Source organism: Ursus arctos, unplaced genomic scaffold, assembly GCF_023065955.2.
Source record: "Ursus arctos isolate Adak ecotype North America unplaced genomic scaffold, UrsArc2.0 scaffold_12, whole genome shotgun sequence".
Lineage (NCBI taxonomy): Eukaryota > Metazoa > Chordata > Mammalia > Carnivora > Ursidae > Ursus > Ursus arctos.
Genome location: NW_026622786.1, coordinates 42,144,783 through 42,171,359, shown reverse-complemented (window position 1 = coordinate 42,171,359; position 26,577 = coordinate 42,144,783). Strand labels below are relative to the sequence as shown.

General features: G+C 37.2%; 1 protein-coding gene across 3 annotated transcripts in view; it reads left to right on the top strand.

Annotated features, from left to right (window-relative positions):
• Positions 1-26,577, top strand: part of MIGA1 (mitoguardin 1) — a 96,352-nt gene that overhangs the window by 22,030 nt on the left and 47,745 nt on the right. For all 3 annotated transcript variants that reach the window (XM_026497766.4, XM_026497769.4, XM_048220417.2), the window contains exons 6-7: positions 1,117-1,250; positions 1,999-2,122. In XM_026497766.4, coding sequence (XP_026353551.1) covers positions 1,117-1,250; positions 1,999-2,122 — 258 coding nt within the window. The remainder of the gene's footprint in view (positions 1-1,116; positions 1,251-1,998; positions 2,123-26,577) is intronic.

The following is a 26,577-nucleotide window of genomic DNA, read 5'->3' as shown; positions in this document are numbered from 1 at the left end:
TTTAAGTAGGCTCCATGCCCAACATGGGGCTTAAACTCATGATCCTGAGGTCAAGAGTTGCATGTTCTAGCAACTGAGCCATCCAGTCACCCCCAAATTAAGTAGCTTTTAAAGATCTTTTTCTTTTATATGTATAGAAAAATTGAAGTTTTGAAATATTTTGGTTTTGTTTGAAGTATATAATTATTTTGGTAAGACTCTTTTTACTTGGAGTAAAAGAAGCACATATTCACCTTTTTTCCCTCATAAAAGGTGTCTAGCTGAGGGGATATGGAATTTCTACTTGGACTGTAACCCTTGGTGGGTTTTCCAACAGTCTTGTAGATTTTTGACTGACCCAGGAGTTTATCCATCCAAATCAACAAGTTGGTATCATGTAGTTTAAGAAACCTTTTGTTGGGAAAGAAGATGGAAAAACTTTATTCTGTGGGGCGCCTAGGTGGCTCAGTCGGTTAAGCATCTGCCTTTGGCTCAGGTCATGATCCCAGGGTCCTAGGATCGAGCCTTACATTGGGCTACCTGCTCAGCAGGGAGTCCTCTTCTCCCTCTCTCTCTGCCCCTACCCCCTTCTTTGGCTCTCTCTCTCGCTCTCAAGTAAATAAATAAAGCAAGAAAGAAAAACTTTATTCTAGACTTAGTATGGTATTTCCTCTCAGCTTTACTCTCTCCTTCTGACAACCTCATACAAACCTGATAGCTTTTTATCAACTAGTTTCTTCTATTTACCTATCTTTTTAATTTAGGGGGATATATTGAAAGATAATTGTGTGAATATAAAATTAGCCATTGTTGGACTTGTGATGAGCTCGTGATACTATTCTAGAAAAATCCGAAGCATGATATAAATTTTAGTTACATTAAAAAAAAAAAAAAGGAAAGAAAACATATTGGTGTTTGCTCTCTGATTTTTAGTTGACTAGATCTATAGGTCTAGAATACATTGGGAAATTAAAATTCTGTTATGAAATGAGGTGAACGTAAAATTCTTCTTTAGTGCCAAAGTTACAGTCAGACTGTGCCATTGTTGATAACTATATGAAAAAGACTTCAGCCCAAAATAATTTTATTTTGGCATTGATTTTTCTTATTTGCAACTGTTCTGTTCTTAATTCATAGGTATGGAATTGTTTGAAGAGGCATTGCGTCGATGGGAGCAGGCTCTTACCTTTCGAAATAGACAGGCTGAAGATGAAGCCTGTAGTTCCATTAAATTGGGTGCAGGAGATGCCATTGCTGAAGAAAGTGTAGATGTAAGGGTGATTTATCTGAGAGTGGCCTTCATAATATTGGAAGAATTGAACAATGGTTAATGTTGATTCAGTGTACTTGCTTTTTGTGGCATTTAATAGAACTGTTTTGTTTTTTTTTTTGTCTCCCTTGGGGATTATGTGGGGGTATGTCTTATTGGGCTTTTTCTGTTCTGTGAATTATTAAACTCCAAATTTGCAATTCATAATCAAGTTCCCTGATTTTCTAAGAATATGTAGAATTAAGCTAATATGATTTCTAAAGGGATTTTAAAAAGTCTGCTTTATACTTTATGTTTAATTAAGTACCATTATATTCATAAGTCACATAGAGTTAGAACTGGGCTGGTACTTACTGATTATCTTGGGTAGTGATTCTCCAATTTGAGCATGCATCAGAATCATCTGAAGGGCTTGTTAAAAGAGACTTGGGTTTCTAATTCAGTGGCTGGGTTAGCTCCTGAGAATTTGTGTTTCTTGCAACTTCCCAGATGATGCTGATGCTGGTCAGGGATCTTACTCTGACAACCCCAGATCGAGTCCCACCCTTAAATTTACAGATAGAGAAGCTGAATCCCTGAGAACTGAGGTGTCCTGGCCAAAGGCCCAGCTAGAACCCAGTGCCGTCACCACCCAACAGTTGTTCCTCATATCCCACACTTTCTCTGTCTTTCATTTAACAGTGGAAGGTATTGAGGATTTATATGTTAGAATCTCATATTGGCTATGTGTACTTTTTCTCTCCTTGTAGGATATTATTAGTACTGAATTTATCCATAAACTTGAAGCTCTGCTGCAAAGAGCATATCGTCTCCAAGAGGAGTTTGAAGCTACCCTGGGGGCATCTGATTCTAATTCCCTCGTTAATGATATCGGTAAGATGGATATTTTATATGGTTTTTTGAAATGTGTGAATTTTTTCTTTTATATTCTCGGAATCACTTGCTTAAGTGTATTAATATGGTTATATATTTTTTAGAAAATAGTCCAGAGAAAAAAGTTCTATCATATTTACTGATTTTTTTCTTTCAGTTTTATTTTTCTAGAGTGAACTTAACACCCTAAAGATTTAATGTCAAATGCTTACCATAGGTAGGATTGTGACTTTGTTTTAAAATGACATTCTAAGTGAAAGAATCCCAGTCCAAGTGTTGGAGAGAGGAAGAAAATAAACAATAATATAAATATGGGACAGGGGCACACCTCAAAAGTGTGCATGTAGCTCATGGCATACACTTAAAATATTTAAAGTAATTCTATTTCTTGGACCCCATTTTAACTGCAGGCTAGATTTTCGTATCAGTAGTTAGGACATGCATGATTATATACCATTACCCTTATATCCTATTTTAAAGAGAAAAGAACTTTGGAAAAAATTTCTTACTTAAGTGACGTCTTCAAAGGGATGAATGAATAAAATTGCTTCCCTGAATTCTGTACATGTTCCAAAGAATGAAGACAAAATTACATTGCATCTCTTTTTGGTAAAAATATGTTTTTTTAAGTTTGAGGAGAATTGCTATTTTATTATAAGGAATAAAAATAGTTAAGGAGTATTAAAGTTCTTCCACATTTTTTTCTGAACATAATATACTAAAAGTGGCTACATTTTGAGATGCTTATGTATCTATGTATTTTGAATTTAGGTAAAAGATCTCATTTGTGTTAGAATTAAGAATTACTGTGTAGGGGTGCCTGGCTGGCTCAGTTGGAGGAGTGTGTGAATCTTCATCTTGGGTTGTGAGTTCGAGCCCCACGTTAGGTGTAGAGATTACTAAAAAAATAATAATAATAAACTTTAAAAAAAAGAATTATTGTCTATATGTCATAGGGTTATATGAAGCTTCTTTGTATTATTTTGGTCCTTGTTTTTTCATACTATATTGTCACCAAAATTATTCATTAGGCTTGAGAATTTTTAGTAGTTTCTGTCCCAAAAAAAAAAGTTGACAGTATTCATGTCAACAAATAGAATTTGTCAAAGCCTTCTTTTTATATATTTTTTTTTATACACAGTTTCTTTTGTAACTTATTATGACATTTAGAAAGGACAGAGAAGGAATTTTAGAAGAATTCAAGTGTAACAATGGAATGGAACAAGTAGAAAAGATAGAAAAGTAAAGTGGCAAGGAAAACCACAGAGAAATAGGAGTGGGAAAAAAATTCTAAGTATAAGGTGGGGAGAGGAAAAGGGCCCCAAGGCTTAATGTCTTATTCTAGGAATGGAGGCTATGCCCTCACTGTTCTATTGTCTACCTGCAGTTTCTTTCCAGCCTCAGGGTAAAGATCATGTAGGTGTGCAGTTCTTATATTTGTTAGTCTTGTAATGTGCATCTCAGATTTGGCTCTGTTTAACATGCCCAGAGTTTCTTTTTCTACTGACCATAGAGGTTGGCAAAGTCCATCTCTGATCAGGTTATAAAGATTTCTTAGGTGCTGCCCCAGAAGGTCTGCTTTGGCTTCACATTGCTTCTGGACAAGAAGTCCCCTAGGCAGATGGCTTCATTTCTGGAACCTTCAAGTTGTTTCTGAGTAAATTGTTGTTAATTTGGAACTCTAAATGGATAGGATTTCTAGAGTGGAACCCATAATCAATCCATAAATTTGGTTAGCTTAGGTTTGGAATAAATTCCCAACTCAGCCCATGTCTTAACCTGGGCTGTCAGTGACTTCTAAGCTGACTGGCTTTTTCCTGCAGTGCCTTGGCCTGTTATTGCCCTGGGGATTCCAGCTGACATAAAGCTGTTCTATTTTGTTCTTTCTTGGGAGTTCTCTGGAAATTGTTCTCTTTTTGCAAGTTTCTGTTTTTGAACTTCGGATTGAAAGAACTCAATCTATGGTCAAGTTTCTGGTGGAAGAGTACTTCTGTTATATCTCTTAGTTGATACTGATCAAAATTGCTTAGAAGTAAGTTAACTCGGGGCGCCTGGGTGGCACAGCGGTTGAGCGTCTGCCTTCGTCTCAGGGCGTGATCCCGGCGTTATGGGATCGAGCCCCACATCAGGCTCCTCCGCTAGGAGCCTGCTTCTTCCTCTCCCACTCCCCCTGCTTGTGTTCCCTCTCTCGCTGGCTGTCTCTATCTCTGTCAAATAAATAAATAAAATCTTTAAAAAAAAAAAAGAAGTAAGTTAACTCTCCTCATTCTCTAAATCCAAATTCATTTTACACATTTAATTTATATTATTGGGAGGCAACTTATAGTTAGTAGTCATAAATAAAGATGTTACTAAATAACTTTAGAGGTTCAGGAGTGAATTTAAAACAAGTATTGATCTGATTTCAGTGACTACTTCACTTTTTGGAATTTGCTTAGTCTTATTTGATGAAATTACGTATTTTTTTGTCTTAAGTTTGATAGATTTTCAAGGTTGGAAGATTTCTCAGCAGTCATCTAATTTATGTTCTTCTCCTCTGCCCTGTCCTTAATAACTAACACCTACCATTGCTTGCATGTTACCATGTGCCAGGCCCTTTGCTGAGCACTTACATACACTGTAGTTTCTTCTCTCCCTCAGGTACAACACTGAGTGAAAATTATCTCATTTTATCTTCACAACAACTTTTATAAGAGAAATATAGTTATCATCCTCATTTTTCAGATGGGGAAAGAGGAAGGGAGATAGTAAGTAACTTCCCTAGAGTTGCCTGGCTGTCAAATGACAGAACCCAGATTTGGACCCAGGCCGGCTAATTTCAGAGTTCATATTCGGAACCACCATGCTAGATTCCCTCATGACTTTACAAGACAGATACCTTCCTTGAATGGGATGATTGACTGTGAACTCTGTGAGTAGAGTATGCCTACAGGCAAAGTCCCCTTTAGGAGATGTAATTGTGGAGCAGGCAGCCTGGAAACCCCATAGCTGCTAAAGTAAGGAAACATTTTTTGTGGTAGTATGTATGTATGTATGTATGTATGTATTTATTTATTTATTTATATAAATTTTTAAAAAGATTTTATTTATTTGAGAGAGAGAGAGTGAGCATGGGGGGGGGTGTAGAGGGAAAGGGAGAAGCAGACTCCCTGCTGAGCAGGGATCCCGGGACTCCAGGATCATGACCTGAGCTGAAGGCAGACACTTAACTGACTGAGCCACCCAGGTGCCCCAGTATTTATTTATTAAAAAGATTTTATTTATTTATTTGAGAGCCAAATACTGGTGCCCCAGTATTTCTTTATTAAAAATATTTTATTTATGTATTTGAGAGAGAGAGAAAGAGTGGGCGTGCACATGCATGCCTGGGATGGGGGAAGGGCAGAGGGGATGGGAGAGGAAGAGAAAAGAATCCCAAGCAGACTCTGTGCTGAGCAAGGAGCCCAACACAGGGCTCAATTTCACGACCCTGAGATCATGACCTGAACCGAAACCAAGTGTTGGACATTTAACTGACTGAGCCATTTGGGCGTCCCTGTGGTGGTATTTATTTAATGTGGATCTTCTTTCCCTTAAAAAATTTTTCCTTCTTCCGTACGTGTGTGGGGATCTGAGATTAACTCTTGCATCTTTCCTCCTCTCTCAGGCCTTCTAGGCACTCTAGACATACTTCACTCATTTTGTAGAAGGAAGTTACCAAGGTTTAATCCAAGGACAAAAGAAGAGCTACTATTCTTACTTGAGGGAAATAGTGCCAGCTGAATTTAAAGTTTCTGTTTATTTAGTAATCTCTACACCCAGTATGGGTCTTGAACTCATGACCCTGAGATCAAGAGTTGCATGCTCTTCCAACTGAGCCAGCCAGGGGCCCCAGTACCAGCTGAATGTAGTGTAGTGCTTTAATGATTACTTTAATGGATTACCCTTGGGCCTATATCTCCATAATAACTGAAGGCACAGAGTCCAGATTCACACTAACTGGGTTCAAAGCCTGGCTTCACCATTTATTAGCTGTGTAATTATATAACTTGTCTAAACCTCAGCTTCCTTCTCTGAGAAATGGGCATATAATACCTATTTTCAAAATAATTGTGAGGATTAAATGAAATAATACATATAAAGTGCTAGGTACAGGGTAACAGTGTTTATTAGCTTGGAATTTGGAACTTCTTTGGGACACTCAGGAAGGCTGTGGATTTTTGTTGTTGTTGTTCTTATTCTACTTTGTTCCTATATTTGCCAATTTTGAGGTATTCTTTAAAATTTCTTGGGTGCCTGGCAGGTTCAGTTGGTAGAGTGTGGGACTCTTGATCTCAGGGTTGTGAGTTCAAGCCCCATATTGGGTATGGAGATTAATTAAAAATAAAATCTTTAAAAAAATTTAAAAAAATAAGAATATAATTTCTTGTCCACTGATATCATCTTCATGTTTTCCAGTGATGCTATAATTTTCTCCATTAATTTTTTTTTTCTGTCACTTTCAATTGGCCTTTGGGAAGAAGGAGAAGTAAATGCCTGTGCTCTACTGTCTTAAAGTAGAAATTCTGGACGTTATAATCACAGAGCCCACGGACTACATTAGCTTTTCTAACATTACTAATGTTGAGCTTGTAGTTACTAAAACATTTAAGTTCTTTGTTATTGTTAGATTTGTTATTGTTAAGCTATATCTTCCCTCATTTATTCTTGTGCAGTTATTGTTTTGGACCCAAGTTTTAGATGTTATATTTATTATTCTTATAAGTTGTCACTTCTGAGCCATCATTCTGAATTGTTAAGATCATGTAGATTCTGATTTGATATCCCTTTCAGCTGTCAGTCTCTAGTTTGGTCAGTTTGGTCTAGTTGGTCATCAGTGCTCTCATTGAAACCATTAACAAAAAATATTTAGAGGAAAGGTTGTTACCATCTACTCAAGACACTTCTGACACCAAGTGTGTGTTTCCCATATCAAGCAATTCTCCAATTCTCTTTAGACATCAACTGGTCGTCCTACAGTTTAATTCAGTTCTGGCACTAACTTCCCAGAGTTTACACAGACCTCATAGATGAAGGGCTCTGCCTCACAAGACTGCCTTCCACTTACATGCCAATTACAAGTCCAGGTTTCCCATACTTCTGACCAACCATCGATAAATCAGGAGTTCCACAGTTCACTCCTTAAGTTCAACAGTTTGCTACAACAGCTCACAGAACTTAAGGAAACATTTGACTTACTATCACCAGTTTATTGTAAGAGGTTCTAACTCAGGAACAGTCAAATGGAAGAGATGCATAGGACAAGGTATGGGGAATAAGCATCAGGCTTTTATGCCCTCTCCAGGCACACAAGCCTCCCAACACTTTGATTTGTTAACCATTAATTTAGGAAGATGTACATTTGTTTTTAAAAGAGACTAATACGGGGATGCCTGGGTGGCTCAGTTGGTTAAGCATCTGACTCTTGGTTTTGGCTCAGGTCATGATCTCAGGGTTCTGAGATTGAGCCTGCTTAAGATTCTCTCTCTCCCTCTCCCTGTGCCCCTCCTCCTACTCCTCCTCTAAGACAAAAAAAAGGCTGAAATCAATTCACATTTTTTGGGAAATATTGCTAACATTGAGCTATTTCGTAGGTGAGTATTTGCCATTAAGTCTTTATAGCTGGTTTTATACTCACTTGTAAATCATCTTAGTTTTAGAAGTCACACATGTCAGGTTTTATTGGCTACATAGAACCTCAGCAAAACTCATTTCACTAATTTGGAGTTCAAAATATAAACAGGGACTCTATTTTAATTTTACATCTGCACTATCTGTCATAGTTCGCCAAATTAACACTGTGGACAAGATTATTAGGAGGACAGTTTAAATCCTCCTCAGCATGATTCTTTCAGTATGTTTAGCATTTCTCTTTTTAGATAAGAGTGTGTTAATTAAAAGTAAATTAAATCTATTCTCTGTTTTAAAAATAGCAGATCCAAAAACAATGTTGAGTTGTTGGTATTATGAATTATTTGGTTACTTTAGGTAGGTGAAGTTAATAATAGTTGAAAAAACATACAGTATCATTCTAGCACTGGATTATGATAATGGTTGTGCAACTCTATACACTTACTAAAACTCACTGAATTGTACATTTATTTATTTATTTAAAGATTTTATTTGAGAGAGAAAGAGAGAGAGTACGAGCAGGGGGAGGCGCAGAGGTACAAGCAGACTCCCCAGTGAGCATGGAGCCTGATCCCAGGACCCTGAGATTAATTGACTGAGCCACCCAGGTACCCCTGAATTTTACATTTAAAATGGGAGAGATTTATGGTATGTAAATTATACTTAGTAAAGCTGTTTAAAATATAGTATGGTGGTTTTTAAGCAAGTTTTAAGTAAGTTTTTATGAATTTGAGTTAGTGCAAAACATCACTTTATACTAAAAATTTTAAGTAATTCAAATCCCAAAACCTTTCAAAAATTCATCAAGAATCACTTAGTTTCAAAGCTTTGGGCCTAGTGAATTATAAACTGTTTGCTGTAGGTGGTGCCACTTTAGCTGGTAACTAGAAATACTAAGTATCCTTTAAAAATGTCCTGTGAACCATACTATTGTTTATAGGCACAGAAAATTCTGCAAGTGATTTTCGTGATTCTGCTGTTATTTTTACTTATGTTGTTAAATTGAGCCTTTTTTATAATTTGTAATATTGTCATCCAAGTGGTCATTGAATTAAATTTTAAAAGCACTCAAAAGACCAAATAACTGCTGATGTTCTTGCTGTTAATTTAGTACTGAGAATGTTGGAAATATTGGCACTAGCAGAATTAAAGCAAGAGGACTTTTCTTTTAAAAATTAGAAAATTCTGCCAACTTGGCAAAAATCACAACCATTAAGGTGCCTGGGTGACTAAGTCAGTTGTGTCTGGTTCTTGGTTTTGGCTCAGGTCGTGATCTCGGGGTCATGGGGTCAAGCCCTGCATCGGGCTTTGCGCTCAGCCCAGAGTCTGCTTGAGATTCTCTTTTCCTCTCCCTTGCCCCTCCCCCTGTTTTCTCTCTAAACAAACAAATAAATAAATAAAATCTAAAAAAAAAAAACAAATAAAATCACAACTACTAATGTACTCCTAAGCCAAGCTATCATTGGTGTTAAAATAGGAAATATTTTTGATATTTGGGAAAAGATAGTGATATAAAAAAACTTTCCTACAAACACTACAAATGTTTTAAAAGCATTCTTAAAAAATGTTTTTATTGTAGTCATTATAGTCATTTCAAGCTTTAAAACTATGCTTGAAAAAGGAAATATAGCACAGTAGTTGTGACCTACCTCAACCCCTCTTTATATTTCTACCTATAGGAAAATAACTTTGAATTAGGCAGGGTTTTAAGACATGAATTCCTCGCAAAAAATGTAACCACCCTTTATTCTCTAATTCATCTTTTGCAGTGTTCTCTACTGGTATTTCCTTAACCATTCTGATTTAGTAAATCATTATTGGATGTACAGTTAACCCTTGAACAACACAGGTTTGAACTACTCAGGTCCACTTACACACAGATCTTTTTTGATAAATACGATGTAGTACTGTAAATGTATTTTCTCTTCCTTATGATTTTCTTAATAACATTTTCTTTTCTCTAGGTTATTTTATTGTAAAAATACAGTATATAATATATATACAAAATATGTGTTAATCAATTGTTCATATTATCAGTAAGGCTTCTGGTCAACAATAGACTATTAGTGGTTAAGTTTTGGGAGAGTCAAAAGTTATATTCAGATTTTCAGCTGTGTGGGGGTTGGCGCCCCTAATATTTACGTTGTTGAAGGGTCAACTGTATTTCTATATTTGTTCTTACACATCAAAAATTTACTTGGGGCTTAAATGATAATTATTTGTTCTATTACTCTACTATAAAATGAAATGAAGATTTGAATTTTCTAATAATAAATGTTTTTCTTTACTTATTGAGACTGTTCAGTGTTAAATGCAAGGTATTGAACTCACTAGAGGGCAGCACATTATATCTACATATTAAAAGCCTTTGACTCACAAATGCCATTCTGTGCTACTCCTAGCACTGGAAGTTAAATTTAGGTCACCACATTTTTTTTCTGGCATGTTTTGTATACACCTGCTATTGTAACTCAGAGTGAGAGCATGGAGATGATGCACAGACTTGAAATAACATTAGTGTAAATTTCCATTAGTGTGTAAGTTCTTCCAGCTAACAGCATCCGTAAGCGTTATGTTTATATGTAGTTTTTCACAGAATTGTTAAATTACAATTGTTAAATTATAATTTAGTTATGTAATTTTTGAAGATTCAAACCAAGAAACTCCAATATGATTTCGATTATAGACAGTATAGCTTAATGGTTAAGAACATAGGCTTTGGAGGTAAGCAAACATGGGTTCAGATCCTGGCTCTAGGATTCTTAGTAGCTAAGAAACCTAAGCAAGCCTTGACCTTTCTTAGACTCAGCTTCTTCGTAAGTAAGATGGAAAACTACATTAGGATCAACTTCATAGATTGTGAAGATTAAGTGAGATAACATGTATCATTTTATTTACTTTTGATTTTTTCTTTTTTCAAGTTTTTGTTTAAATTCCAGTTAACATATAGTGTAATATTAGTTTCAGGTGTAGAATTCAGTGATTCATCACTTATATACAATATCCAGTGCTCATCATAAATGCCCTCCTTATTCCCCATCACCCATTTAACCCATTCCCCGCCCACCTGCTCTTCAGCGACCCTCAGTTTGTTAGTTAAGAGTCTGTTTTCTGGTTTACCTCTCTTAACATGTATCATTTTAGTATAGGCACATGGTAAACACTTGTTATCTATTCATATTATAGTTATAGTCTAGCTTTTTTATGAGGCCTGTTCTTTTTTTTTGTAAGATTTTATTTATTTGAGAGAGAGAATGAGAGTGCGAGAGAGCATGAGCAGAGTGAAGGGCAGAGGGAGAAGCAGACTCCCTGCCAATTGGGCAGCCCAATGTGGGGCTTGATCCTGGGACTCCAGGATCATGACCCGAGCCAAAGGCAGAGGCTCAACTGCTCAACCAACTGAGCCATCCAGGTGCCTCTATGAGATCTGTTTTAAGATTATTTTAAAGTTGCATGTTACAGGTAGATTGGTGTCACATGTTCATAACTTGTTTTAGAATGATATTCTTTTTTTTTTTAAAGATTTTATTTATTTATTTGACAGAGATAGAGACAGCCAGCGAGAGAGGGAACACAAGCAGGGGGAGTGGGAGAGGAAGAAGCAGGCTCATAGCGGAGGAGCCTGATGTGGGGCTCGATCCCGGAACGCCGGGATCACGCCCTGAGCCGAAGGCAGACGCTTAACCGCTGTGCCACCCAGGCGCCCCTAGAATGATATTGTTCAATCATATTCTCCAGACAACATTCATTGTTTCTGGGAGTTAATTTGATTTTTCCTCATGTTGAACTGGTAACTTAAATTTGCATTTCCTGAAACAAGGTATTTAAGTCATGTTTAAAGTTATTTGTTTGGGGCATGTGGGTGACTCAGTCAGTTAAGCTTCTGCCTTTGGCTCAGGTCATGATCCCAGGGTCCTAGATCAAGTTCTATATCCAGCTCCCTGCTCAGCAGGGAGTCTGCTTCTCCTTCTCCCACTGCCCCTCCCCCCTGCTTGTGCACGCACACTCTGTCTCTCTCTCACAAATACATAAATAAAATCTAAAAAAAAAATAATTTGTTTGAGGGGTGTCTGGGTGGCTTAGTTGGAAGAACATGCGACTGTTGATCTCAGGGTTGTGAGTTCGAGCCCCACCTTGGGTGTAGAGATTACTAAAAATAAATAAGCTTAAAAAATAATTTATTTGAGAAAGTAAAGAAGATACTCTTAATAAATATACTTTTTCTTTGTATTAGAAAAGAAAATATCATCCTGAAGGACAAATACTTTGCAAAAGTATTTATTCTAAATATAGCTAAGATTACCAGCTTTCTTTGATTCCTAATCTTGACATGTGCGTAGGAGGAAAACAAAAAATGATAATGGATATACTTTTTGCTAGCATGTATAATTATTTGGCAAATTCTCTTGATTCTGCCTCCGTAATATAGCTCTCATTCATTCTCTTTTGCACCCTCATTAAATTTTGCTTGGATTTAATAATCTCCTAGTTAGGTTCCCTCTTCTGGTCTCTCTCCCCATTGGTACATGTATACCTTGTTTCTATAGTTATCTTCTTGGTGCAGAGCTCCCATCTTGTCACTCCCAGGTTCTCAGTTACTTTTCTGACCTGTTTGTTTAACTCTGTCCCATACACTCCAGCCAAACTGAACAAGTCTCTTCCAGAACTGAAATTCTTCTCTGAGATTTTAGTCATATAATCAACTCCAGGTTTTTAGTAAATTTTTCCTTTTTTTCTTTTTGCATTCTTTTTCTGATACTGTCCTTTTGCATAATTCAACATGCTCTGAAGCATTTTTTTCTGCCTATAGAATACAACTCCAAAACTACTTCCTCTGTGCCTTTGCCTCTGCTTTTTCAGCTGGTGGAAACCTCTCATACCTTTCTCTGTTCCATAATAATATTTGTTGTTCTTAGTGGTACCATTTAAAAACTCCTCTGTCTCTCTGATTTCTGAATAAATTGAGAACACAAAAAGAGCCTGATACTGATTAAACAATAGTTTTAACTTTATTTGGAACTCTTTTTGCTAATGTCTGGATTGGAAAATGTGGTAAGGCTTCCTACACTGTCCTCCCTTCCCCTCAAAAAAATTCTATGGAGAAAAGCTGAGAATGCAGAAAAATGCCTGACACACTTAGCCAGTTGCATAAGGATTCCCTGCCTGCCTTATAATCCCTGCCAACACTCTGTCCGGCTCAGGAGAGTGCGATCCAGCACCAAAGTGATGGTTTGCAGACCTAGACCTTTCTCTAGAAGACTTGAGAGAGAACAAACACTAGTGTACACCAAGAGCCATGTAGTGAACAATGACTTTATCCCATTTCCTTCTGTTTAATGGCGCTCAGGTTCTCAGCATTAGCGAAGTTACTCTTCCTGTAGGGATGAGCAAATAAAGAGGCGAAGGGAATAGCTTAATGTGTTAATCCAATATAGCTTCTTCCTGGAAGAAGATGGGAGTGGAAGTCCCATTTGAAATATGAAATTGTTGGAGGTTTAATGGGTTTCTCTGTGAAATTGGTTACTTTTGACATTAAATTACAATTTTTTTTAAAGATTTTATTTATTTGTCAGAGAGAGAGAGCACAAGCAGGAGGAGCGGCAGGCAGAGAGAGAGAGGCAGAGGGAGAAGCAGGCTCCCTGCTGAGCAAGGAGCCCAACTCGGGACTCATCCCAGGACCCTGGGATCATGACCTGAGCTGAAGGCAAATGCTTAACCAACTGAGCCACCCAGCGTCCCAATTACAATTATTTATGTATATATCCAGTCTCTTGTATTAGACCATAAACTCCTTGTGGGCAGATGGAGTATTTAATTCTATTCTTTTCAATGCCTGATACTGTGGCTTCACTGTAGTATAGATACTCAGTGGTCTGAGAGTCTTAACAAAATGTTTATCAGAATTACCTCCGCTTTTCAACAACATGGATTCCTAGGCTTTGCTCCAGATCTATTGAATTTGAAACTTTGGGGTTGGGATTGTGCAGTACATTCATATTTCATAGTTCAGTAGATGATTCTCATGTGCATTTCTGTTTAAGAGGTCTTTCAAGTAATATATAAATGATAGACATCATTAATTTTAATTTTACCACATTTATCAATCTTTCGTTTATGGTTTGTACTTTTTGTGTATTGTTTTGAAGATATAAAGAGAATTGTTTTGTATTTTTTTTGGCAAGTTTTAAAGTTTTTATTTTTTTTAAATTTTAATATACAGTGTTGTACTGGTTTTGTGTGTACAGTATAGTGATTCAGCATTTCTGTACATGACTCAGTGGTCATCATGATAAGTACACTCTTAATCCCCTTCCCCTATTTCACCCATCCCTCCACCCACCTTCCCTCTGGTAACCATCAGTTTGTTCTCTATAGTAAAGAGTCTGTTTTTTGGTTTGTCTCATTTTTGTTTGTATGTTTCTTAAATTCCACACATGAGTGAAATTGTATGTATTTGTCTGTGACTGACTTATTTAGCATTATACCCTCTAGATTCATCCATGTTGTTGCAAATGGCAAGATTTCTTTTTTATGGTTGAGTAATATTCCTCTGTGTGTGTGTGTGTGTGTGTGTGTGTGTGTGTACATACCACATCTTCTTTATCCATTCATCTATCATTGGACAGTCTGCTTCCATAATTTGGCTATTGTAAATAATGTTGCACTAAATATGGGGGTGCATGTATCTTTTCAAATTAGTGTTTTTGTATTTTTCGGGTAAATACTCAGTAGTGGAATTACCGGATCATGGGACAGTTCTGTTTTTAGTTTTTTGAGGAAACTCCATACTGTTTTCCACAGTGGCTGTACCAGTTTGCAGTCCCACCAACAGAGCACCAGGGTTCCTTTTTTCCCCACATCCTTGCCAACGCTTGTTGTTTCTTGTGTTTTTTATTTTATCCATTTTGACAGATGTGAGGTGATATCTTATTTTGGTTTTGATTTGCATTTCCCTGATGATGAATGATGTTGAGCATCTCTTCATGTGTTTGTTGGCCATCTGGATGTCTTCTTTGGAGAAATGTCTGTTCACATCTTCTACCCATCTTTAATTGGATCATATGTGTTTGTGTTGAGTTGTATAAGTTCTTTATATATTTTGGATAGTAACCCTTTATTGGATATGTCATTTGCACATATCTTCTTCCACTCAATAGTAGGTTGTTTTTGGTTTTGTTGGTTGTTCTCTTTGTGGTGCAGAAGCTTTTTATTTTGATGTAGTCCCAATAGCTTATTTTTGCTTTTGTTTCCCTTGCCTCAGGAGGCATATCTAGAAAAATGTTGCTGTGGCTTATGTCAGAGACTTTACTGTCTGTGTTCTCTTCTAGGGTTTTTATGGTTTCCGGTCTCACATTTAGGTCCTTAATCCATTTGAGTTTATTTTTGTGTATGGTATAAGAAAGTGGTCTAGTTTCACTCTTTTGCATATAGCTGTCCAGTTTACTGAACACGGTTTTTTGAAGAGACTTTTTCCATTGGATATTTTTTCCTGCTTTGTCAGAGAGTAATTGGCCATATAATTGTGGGTTTACTTTGGATTTTCTGTTCTGTTCTATGTGTCTGTTTTGTGCCAGCACCATACTGTTTTGATTACTGTGGCTTTGTAGTAAATTTTGAAATCTGAGTTTGTATATCTCTAGTTTTGTTCTTTTTCAAGATTGCTTTAGCTATTCAGGGTCTTTTGTGGTTTCATACAAATTTTAGGATTGTTTGTTCTAGTCTGTGAAAAATGTTATTGGTATTTTGACAGGAATTGCTTTAAATCTGTAGAATGCTTTGGGTAGTATGGACATTTTAACAACATTTGTTGTTCTAATCCATGAGCATAGAATATCTGCATGTGTCTTTAGGTGTGAAATGTGTCTCTTGTAGACAACATAGAAATGGATCTTGCTTTTTTATCCATTCTGTACCCTACATCTTTTGATTGGAGGGTTTAGTCTATTTACATTCAAAGTAATTATTGATAGGTATGTTCCTATTGCCATTCTGTTACTTATTTTATGGTTGTTTTTGTAGTTCTTCTCTGTTCTCTTCCTCTTTTCTCTCACAGATTGCTGGTTTTATTTAGTGATATACTTGGATTCCATTCTCTTTATTTTTTGCATATATATTTCTGGTTTTTGATTTGTAGTTACCATTAGTTTTATGTATAACATTTTATGCATGTAGCAGTTTGTATTTGATTGATGATTGCTTATGTTTGAACACATTTTTTACTCCTATCACCCCAGCATTCTAGGTATATGGTGTCATAGTTTACATCCTTTTATTTTGTGAATCTCTTGACTGATATTTATAGATACACTTAATTTTACTGCTTTTGTGCTAATTTTCTTATTCCTACTCATGGTCTTTCCTTTCCACTCAAGAAGTCCACTATAACATTTCCAGTAGGGATGGTTTAGTGGTCATGAATTCCTTTAACTTTTGTTTGTCTGGGAGACTCTTTATCTCTCCTTTTGTTCTGAATAATAGCCTTGCTGGATAGAGTATTCTTGGCTGCAGATTTTTCCCATTTAGCACTTTGAATATAAAACATCATACTCTTCTTACTGACCTGCAAAGTTTCTGATGAAAAATTAGCCATATGGGGTTTCCTTTGTATGTAATAACTGTTTTATTTTCTCTTGCTGATTTAAAAAATTCTTTATCTCTACTTTTTGCCATTTTAATTGCTGTGTGTCTTGGTGTGGGCCTCCTTCAGTTAATCTTGTTGGGGGCTCCCTCTTCCTCCTGGATCTGGATGTCTGTTTCCTTCCCCAGATTCAGGAAGTTTTTGGCTATTATTTCTTCAGATACATTTTCTACCCTGTTTTTTCTCTCTTCTCCTTGGATCCCTGTAATGCAGATGTTATCATGCTTGGTGATGTCTCTTAGTTCCCTTAGTTTATTTTCATTTATTGTTATTGTTTTTTCTCTCTCCTCTTCAGCTTGATGGCTTTCCATTATTCTGTCCTTCAGGTTGCTGGTCTGTTCTTCTGCTCTTCTAGCTCTTCTAGCCTATTATTTATTCCATGTATTATATTTTAAATTTCAGTTATTGAGTTCTTCATCTCCAATTGGTTCTTTTTAATGTTTTCTATCTTTTTGTTGAGGGTCTCAGTGAGGTCCTCCACTCTCTCAAGTCTAGTGAATATCTTTATGACCATTACTTTAAATTCTCTTCCAGGCATATTATTTATCTCCATTTCATTTAGCTCATTTGCTGTGATTTTGTCTTGTTCTTTCATTTGGGACATATTCCTCTGTGTCCTCATTTTGTATGACTCTCTTTGTTCTATATGTAAAGAAAGTCAGCTCTGTCTCCTCCTGTTGAAAGTAGTGGCTTTATGAAGAAGATGCCCTGTAATGCCCTGCAGTGCAATGTCCCCTGTTCACCAGAACCTGGTACTTGAGGGGTATCTCCTGTGTGTGTTGCATGTACCCTGCTGTTGTGGCTGACCCACTTTTGCTTCAGTACAGTTGTCAGAAGTGGCTCTTTTTGCCTTTTGTGGGCAGAGCTTGGTCCCTGTGTTGTTAGTGGGCCAAGGGCCACGTTAGGCTTGAGTTGAGTTAGACCAGGCATTTGCCAGATATGCAGGAGCACCAAACTACAGGGTGCTTTCCTTATGTTGTCCCTTGAGAAGCTTTTCTTGTTGGGTGGAACCTATAATCAGACCCTATGTCTGTCCCCAGCCCATTGCTGTGGCAGCCATCAGACTGGTGTCTTCTTTCCCAAGGCAGAAGTAACTTTGGAGTGTGCTGGCCCCTTTCTGGGCTACTTGCACACTGGCGGGCTTTTGGCACCACTTTGGATGGACTCGGGCCAAGGGCCTGCTGTAGGGGGTTAGGTCTACAGGAGAATGCAGGGGTGGAACTAGGGTGTTAGCAAGTTTTGTACAGGTCTGCCCTGGGAGGAAACCCGGAGGCACGGAGAAAACTGTTCAGCCTGGTAGGGTTGGAGGAGTGGATCTTCAGATGTGTGCTGGGAAAGTCTCACTGTTAGCAAGCTAGCTGGAGCTTGCTCCAGCTGCGTTGGTTCCCACAGGTGTCTTTGTATCTAGGCTGTGGAGCAGGGGAGGGAAATGGTACCTGTCAACTCTTTGTTGTCCTAAAATCCCTGCCCTTCCAGCACATGCTTCTTTCTGTAAATCCCAGGTGTTTTTCACACTGTTATTCTATGCTGTATCTCAGTGGGGCTATTTGTTGTCAAGTCTTTAAGGTTGGGAACTCAGTTTCCTATGCCTCAGTTCCGGGTGTGAAGCCCCACTGATTGTAAGAACTCACGAAGTTGGGCCCCCCGGTTTTCAAAAACAAACGCAATTGGGATTTGTCTTTCCAGTGCCTGGGGTGTTTCGTGTGGGGGGTCTGCTCCTCTCCCCTATTTGTGCTCTCTGTGTCCCTCTCATTGACATTTGTGGGTTTCCTTGGTTCCTGACCATGTCTCTGCCCTTCTCTTGTATTTGGTGAGGTCTTTTCTCCATGTTTAGCTATGGAGAGTCTGTCCTGCCAGTGTTCAATTGTTTTCTGGCTTATTTACTTTGATGTGGGTATTTTATATGGGTATTTGTGGAACGAGGTGAGCCTAGGATCCTTCTACTCCACCATCTTCTCCAGAAGTTTTCTTCTGAGAATTTTCTTCAGAGAACTTCTCTGAAGTATTGGTTTTTTATATTTGGGTGTTTAATCTGCCAGGAGCTGATTTTTTAAATCTATATTATTACTATTTTTTTTAACATTTGAATAAGTTGTTGCCTTAGCACCATTCAATAAATAACATATCTTTTTCTTACTGATTGGAAATGCCCCTGTCATATGTCAGGTTGTCTTATGTGTGTGTCTTTTGTGGACTGTTTGTTCTGTTTGTCTGTTCCTGCCTTGGTTTCACAGTGTCTTCATTACTGTAGCTTTATTTAGTTTTATTATGAGTCTTGACACCTGGCAGGGTGAGTCCATTCACTGTGTTCTTTTTTAAGAATTGCTTTGCTATTTTTAGCCCTTCGCTTTTCTATATGAAGTTTAGAACACCTTGTCAAGTTTCATGAAAACCTCTCTTGGGATTTTGATTATTACATTTCATTTATAGGTCAGCTTGTGGGAGAATTTAATCTTCATAATATTAATGTTTCCATCTAGAAACATGATATGGTTCTTCATTTCTTTAAGTCTTTTATGTTTTTCATAACTTTTTATAATTTCTTTCATAAAAGACTTAACATATTTTCATTCCTAGGGCCCTTATAGTTTAGTTATCATTGTGCATGGTATATTTTTAAAATTTACATTTACTGATTCTTTCTTGTCAGTATCTAAAATGTTGCTGATATTTGTATTTGAATATTATCAACAACACTTCTGAACTCTTATTATTTTTGCCACCGATAACTTGTTATAATTTCTTTTGAAATTTTTATCTGGAACACATACCTGTGGATGATAACATGTTTATTTTTATTTCTTTCTTTTCAACACTTATGCTTTCTTATTCTTTTTTTCTTCTTCTTTTACATCCCCTCCCCCCCATCCTACTGCTTTGGGTAGATTCTTATGGTTCTTTTTGCCTCTGAAGAGAGCTATGTAGAAAGGACTACGAGTTAGCTTTCTTACCACACAGAATCAAAGACTGTGCCCCTGTTGCTGTGGCCTCCCACTAGGGTACAGGAGTGTTGATGGCAAGGACTCATGAAGACCATGAAGGCAAATGATTGCTTAAAAATCAGCTTGGTATTACTATTTATTAAACTTTACTCTTTGCCTTATATGTGATGGTATTCAGATGAAATAAGGACTAAAGTCCCTGTCTTCAGGTTGCCTCTGGTATGATTGGCCATTTAAGACTTATTTTTATGAAGCAGTTAGAAAGCAATATGTGTTAGTATATGCCTCAATACTGAGCTATTTCAAAAGACTCAGAGCCTAAACTCCTTCCAGAAAGCATAAGATCATTGTTTTAACTTTTTCTTCCCACCTACATTCATTTTTGTACTTCCCAACTGAAGTGCCCTCAGCCTGTTTAAGAGCCTAAGAACTTGAAAGTAAACAGATGTGATTTGGGACATGTGGTTATCTTTGGTTATTTGCTACTGTTTTTTTTTTTTTTTCCTGAAATATCTGAGCATTTGGAAATGCACGTACATATCATGAGTGTCAGGTAAGAAGATACGTACAGTACTTCATGACTACATTATTTTTCCTTTTAAGTAAATAATTTTGTGAACTTTGAAGATGGCTGTAAATGGATGGTAGATTTACAAATGTTTGTTGTAGTGGAGCACCTGGGTGGCTCAGTCGGTTGAGCATCCGACTCTGGGTTTTGGCTCAGGTCATGATCTCACCGGTTGTGGGATCAGCCCAGTGTCTGGCTTCACGCTCAGGGCAGAGTCTGCTAGAGATTCTCTCCCTCTGCCCCTAACCCCATTCATGCACATGTTCTCTTGCTCTCTCTCTCAAATAAATCTTTAAAAAAAATTTTTGTTTTACTATTTTGATTCAAAATACACATCTATGCTACATATATAATTTTTGTACTTATTAAATATTGCACAATGAAAGTATATTTATCTTTCGTATTAAACAGAAATTTGTGTTATGGGGCGCCTGGGTGGCTCAGTCGTTAAGCATCTGCCTTCGGCTCAGGGCGTGATCCTGGAGTTCTGGGATTGAGCCCCACGTCAGGCTCTTCTGCTGGGAGCCTGCTTCTTTCTCTCCCACTCCTCCTGCTTGTGTTCCCTCTCTCACTGGCTGTCTCTCTGTCAAATGAATAAATGAAATCTTAAAAAAAAAAGGAATTTGTATTATTATCTTAATTCTTTTGGGAAAAACTAGACTTTAGTTGTTCACAACAACTAGTGAGAGATTGGTAGAATATGGGATTAAAACCTAACACCAAGGAATGATTTATACTTTAGGAGACTTCTGTTGTCATATAATGCAGGGTATGCATTATTACATGACTTAGTAATTTATTTCAGTAACAGCACATTCAGGATTACGATTATTCTTTACTCACTTTGCTTAGGCTATTATGGCTGGACCAAATTGCTGAATTTAATACTAGTATAAAAATAAACCTGATTGGGGCGCCTGGGTGGCGCAGTCGTTAAGCGTCTGCCTTCGGCTCAGGGCGTGATCCCAGCGTTCCGGGATCGAGCCCCACATCAGGCTCCTTCTCTGGAAGCCTGCTTCTTCCTCTCCCACTCCCCCTGCTTGTGTTCTCTCTCACTGGCTGTCTGTCTCTGTTAAATAAATAAATAAAATCTTTAAAAAAAAAAATAAACCTGATTAACAACAAATGAAACTTGCTAACCGTTTCTTGGGGACATGATTTAGTTGATATGCTTTTTTTTTTTTTTTAAGATTTTATTTATTTGAGAGAGAAAGCACGAGCCAGGGGGAGGGTCGGAGGGAGAGAGAGAAGCAGACTCTCCACTGAGCAGGGAGGCTGATATGGGGCTCTATCCCAGGCAAGATCATGACCTGAGCCAAAGTTAGTTACTGAACCGACTGAGCCATCAACCTCTAGTTGATACGGTTTACAGAAATTAAGTTCAAGCTTGTTAATTACACTGTAATTAGATTTCTTCTAAAATTAATTGGGCTTCACAGTTTGTTTGCTTATGTTTTCTATAAAGAATAGTATGTATTTGCAATAGCTGTATTAGCAGGCAAATCTGAAGCCATAAGTTTGATAAATATTGTTTTTTTGGCTGAGCAAAGAACTTTGAGATTCTTTCATTCTGATGTGTAGGAACAAATTTAGCCCTTAAAAACAAACCAGGAATTTTTATAGTTTTGCGCTATTGCTTTGCATATTTCAGATACAAGTTTAGGCCTCATTATAATCTATTTCTTGAGCAGAATGAACTCATAGGATCTCAGGTCTCAAATATTTATTTAGCAAACATTTGATTGCCTAATATATGTCAAACATATTATAAGGCATTCGAGAAATAAGGATGAAGATTTCATCCTTGCTTTTAAGCAACACAGAGTCTAGTTTTGGAGCTATGTAGGCATTAAAAAATTATATAGCACAGTGGAGTAAGTACTATAATAATGTGTTTAGAAAGTGTTACGAAAACACCAAAAAAGATAGATTATTCATCTGGGGGCTCAAGGAATTCTTCATAGGTGTGACACTTGAAGAAAGATCATCCACCAGGAAGATAATTGAGAAAGGGGCGTTTCAAGCAGAGCAAACACCATGAATTAAGCCTGTTAGGTCTTGGAAATACAGAATATGTAGGAGAGTGGTGAGAAGTGAATCAAGAAAAGTGGGCAGGAGATAAATCATGAAGGTTTTTGTTTTGTACCTTTAGGCAAAAGGAAGCCACTGAGAATTATAAGAAGTAATAATCAAATTTATGTGTTTGCAGGAGACTGTGGAAGTGTTGACTGGTTAAGTTTAAATATTTTATTCATCTTTCTTTCTGCTCTCTTATGCGGAGTGAATTTCATTGAGAGAGTAACATATCCTGTAAGGGGAAATTAAAGGTTTTTCCACACTAGTACTGACTGCACAAATTCTCTGGCAGAGAATAGGAAAACTGTAAAGTGGGACCTCCTGACCACTAGAGAGACGTTATTCTTCTCTTTTGATAAGCAGCCAGATAGAGCATTTAGCAATATTGAAAGAGCTTGGCAGCAAGAGGAAATACCTCAACCTATGATCTTGAGTCAAACGTCAGACAGCTAGGAGTTGACCCTCTAAGACCTTGTCCTTTTTCTTTACTGCAGAATCACTGTGGTTGGAGGATAAACTCCCTGAGGGTTTATTTTTAGGGGGTGACATGGATTACAGGCTTCATTTGTATACTCAGACTTCTAAATATACAGGGTACAAATTGCAGAACATACAAGAAATTTGGGTTGGTAATTTTCTCCTATGTTTTAAGGCTCATAATCTTAATTTCAAAGTGTTTACTAATACTACAGACTAGTGTTATAAGTGTAAGTCAAAATAGGTTCAGAGCTGAAAGCAATGTAATGAGCATTGTTGGGGTGCCAGAAACGAGAAATTATTGCTTACTTGCCTCTGCCTCTTTTGTATGCAAGTTACATCTTATCAGCTTGAATTTCTACGTCCAGGACTTCACTAACACGAGACCTTCGTATGATTTAGAAAAAGGCCCATGTAGCCCCTTGGAAAGGGCACTTTTGTGATAAGAAAAAGGTTCACCTTCCTCCTGGAAGATGCAGGCCCAGGATATGGGCTGGATTTCTGCCCCGACTTGTCTCATTGGCCAGTGGGCTTTGTGTAGTGTACAGAGTGACCAGCTTTTGCTAGTGACCACGGTAAAGTCTCTGTAACTGCAGACCTAACCTTAATTATTTTTTGTTCCACTTTGGGTTATCCAGTCATTTCTTCTGCTAAAAAAATGGTAGAAAAAGCTGTTATTCCTTTTTTTTTCTCCTTCTATTACTCATTTTGCATTGGCAGCTGTATTTCCCAGTTAGGAATCACAGTTGTCATATTGGGCAGTCATGGCATATAAGAAGTTTTGATAAATAGGGAATGCCAGAGACAACTGTTTTGGAAATCTCTTTTGGGTAGATAAGTAGTATCAGGCTGTTTTGTACATGTATTATTTCACATAATCAAAACTATAAGTCATGATACATCTCAAGAACTGATCAGTTTTTTTCTTTTGTTTCAGTGGATTTCATTGCTACTCTTTTCAGTATTAAGGTACATTGAGAGGAAAAATGAAGAAAATATCGTCTCCTGGCTCTCTTAGTTCTTTTACTTCCTAAAATTATGTTGGTTTAAATTTTTGTATTCAACTTTTTTTTCCCCTCTGAAACTATACTATAGCATTTTAAAACAAATCAAAATAAAAACCTGTCTGCAGTAGAGATGGGGTAGGTAGTCATAGTCATATATGATGGACAAAGAGCAGCAGTAGTTTTCTAGATTTCTTAATTATTTTAGCAGATTATAGCAGACTGGAAAATAGCTTGTCTTGTCGGCAGCAGGAACTTTTCCACTTTTAATAAAACCATAGAAAAGACAAGGTTCCAAATCATATTTAAGTTGCTAAAAATCATCTGGAGAATAGCTGCTGACATAGAAGTCAGATGACATTGAGACATTTGGCAGCTTTCCTCTTCTTGCTGGTGTTATAAAATCCACAGTGGACAGCCTGGATTTTAAAAGAAGAGTGGCATCTTTGGAATCTCCAGCTAGAATCTGCTGAGGTTAAAATAGACCTGATGGCTTCTTAAGCGACAGAAAATAGCATGTCCCTCGGGATGGCAAAAGTGAGACATGCAGAAAACCCATTTAGATTGGTTTAAAGAAGTAGATCTAGGCCTGAAGTTCTAAGTTCCAAGACTGAAGTGTCTTCTCGTTTTTATTTCCTTCCTTCCTTCCTCTTTTTCTCTCTTTCTCTTCTTCTCTTTCTTTTCTTTCTTTCAAGCAAATACTGCTTTGAAAAAGACTTAAGTAACATGTGAATTATGAGATTGTGAAAGAAGGAGCAAGGCTTGAATCCAGTCAGATTTTTGGCCTAAAATGTATGACTGTTGAGTTAAAAGTAAACATTATACTTTTAGTATCCTTCCAAAGAAGAACATAGTTTATTGTCTCTGCATGAATATTTTAAAAGTTCTGGGTGATTGAGATAGGTAAAACAATGTTTTAAAAAGTTTTAGGTTTGGGGCGCCTGGCTGGCTCATATGGTGGAGCATGCTACTGTTAATCTCAGGGTCATAAGTTCAAACCCCACACTGGGCATAGAGCTTACTAAAGAAAAGAGAGAGAGAGAGAGAGAGAAGAGCCATTCTGTCTTTAGAGTCAATGTGGTAACTTACAGTATTTTTTATATTTAATCCCCTAATTATGTGGAAAGTATTTTAGGTACTTCTAAGGTTAAAGATTAGGCATTATGAGGCATAAGCTGCATGTTTTAGGTTTACAAGAAAGTATCATAAGTTTAATTTACAGCCGAGTATTGGAAAAATAAGAATTTTAACAGGGCTCTGAAAACAAGTAAAAGTCATATAATAGGCAAAATGATTCAGAGGAGATACAGGAGAGGCTTTTTAAAATAGGGATTTTCATGTCTTAAGGATGGTCACTTTATATAGCAGGTTTTATTTCGTTTATTTCAACAAATATTGAAGTGTTTGCCATGTGTCCAGTGCTCTATTGAGAACTGCAGGAACCACTAGGAAAAAAAGATGAAAGAAAAAGAAAAAAGATGAGGAAGTCCATGAATAGTTGTTTCAGTCCAGCTAGACAGACAGGCTATATATCCAAGCAATTGTTAAGTAAAAATTCAGATAGTGTAGGGGTGCTTGGGTGGTTCCATTGGTTAAGCATCCGACTCTTGATTTTGGCTCATGTCATGATCTCAGGGTCATGAGATCAAGCCCCATGTCGGGTTCTGCACTGGCCATGGAGTCTACTTAAGATTTTTTTCTCCTTCTGCCCCCCGCAACACCCCCACGCATACTCCCACCCTCTCCCTCTCTCTAAAAAAAAAATTCAGATAGTGTATTAAATTATACTTACCTTTTATGTAATAATATGAATAGCTAATATTTATTGGATGCTTACTTTACATGTATTAACTCATTTAATCCTTACACAACTCTGTGAGGTAGATTTTATTCCCATTTTCCAAGCGAGGATACTGAGAAATGAATATAAGCTTACTCAAGGTTGTTACACAGCTAAGTAGCAGAGTCCGAATTTGAATCCAAGCAATCTGGCTCCAGAACCCATGATTTTAACACTTTTGCTGCACTGCCTTATATAGAAACAAAAAATTAGATAATTTGTGGAGGATACTTAATGGGTGATAGTACTTGAGTTGTGTATTATAAAACAACATGTATTTCTGGGTAGTAGGGAGCAGGGGAACAGAAGGAAAGATTTATGTGTTGGAGAAAATACAGAAGAAACCAAAGGCTTGAAAATAATGCATATGGGGGCGCCTGGGTGGCACAGCGGTTAAGCGTCTGCCTTCGGCTCAGGGCGTGATCCTGGCGTTATGGGATCGAGCCCTACGTCAGGCTCCTCCGCTATGAGCCTGCTTCTTCTCCCACTCCCCCTGCTTGTGTTCCCTCTCTCACTGGCTGTCTCTATCTCTGTCTAATAAATAAATAAAATCTTAAAAAAAAATAATGCATATGGCAATAGCAATAGCAGTGAAAAATTATTTAGCACTCACTATGTACTAAGTACTACACCTCCATAAATCTCTCATTTAATCCTTATGACAACTCTATGAAATCAATATTGTTATCCCTAGTGTACCTTGATAGCAAGTAGCAAAGCTAGGATCAGAATTTGGATCCACGTGCTACCTGGCTGACTCGAAAGCCTAAGCTTTTACCCATTGCATTATTACTAAGGCAAGTGGAGTATAGTTAATAGTATAGTATATAATATAGTGTAAGTATAATATAATTAGTATAGTATATATAATATAATATAGTATAGTATATATACTGTAGTATAATACCAAGTATACTATATTGCATATAGTGCGCATTATGTAATACATAGTAAGGTGGTATTTAATAATAGTGTAATAATGCTATGGTGTATTGTATAGTACAGTCACAGCTGAGGGGTCTTTTATTAATTAATAGAAAACAAGATTAGATAGTAGGGTGAACAGAAATTATGGAAAGCTTTGAAAACCAGACAAGGAGCATTGAAGATTTTGATTGGAAAATGGCTTTTTTTTGTTTTAGTTGCAATAAAGCATTCTTGTGGATAATTAGGCTATTCCTGCCTAACAGTTACACATATAAAATGTAATAGCCTGTGAAAGCATGTAGCAGAATGCCGTGGGCGCTACCACTAGACACTC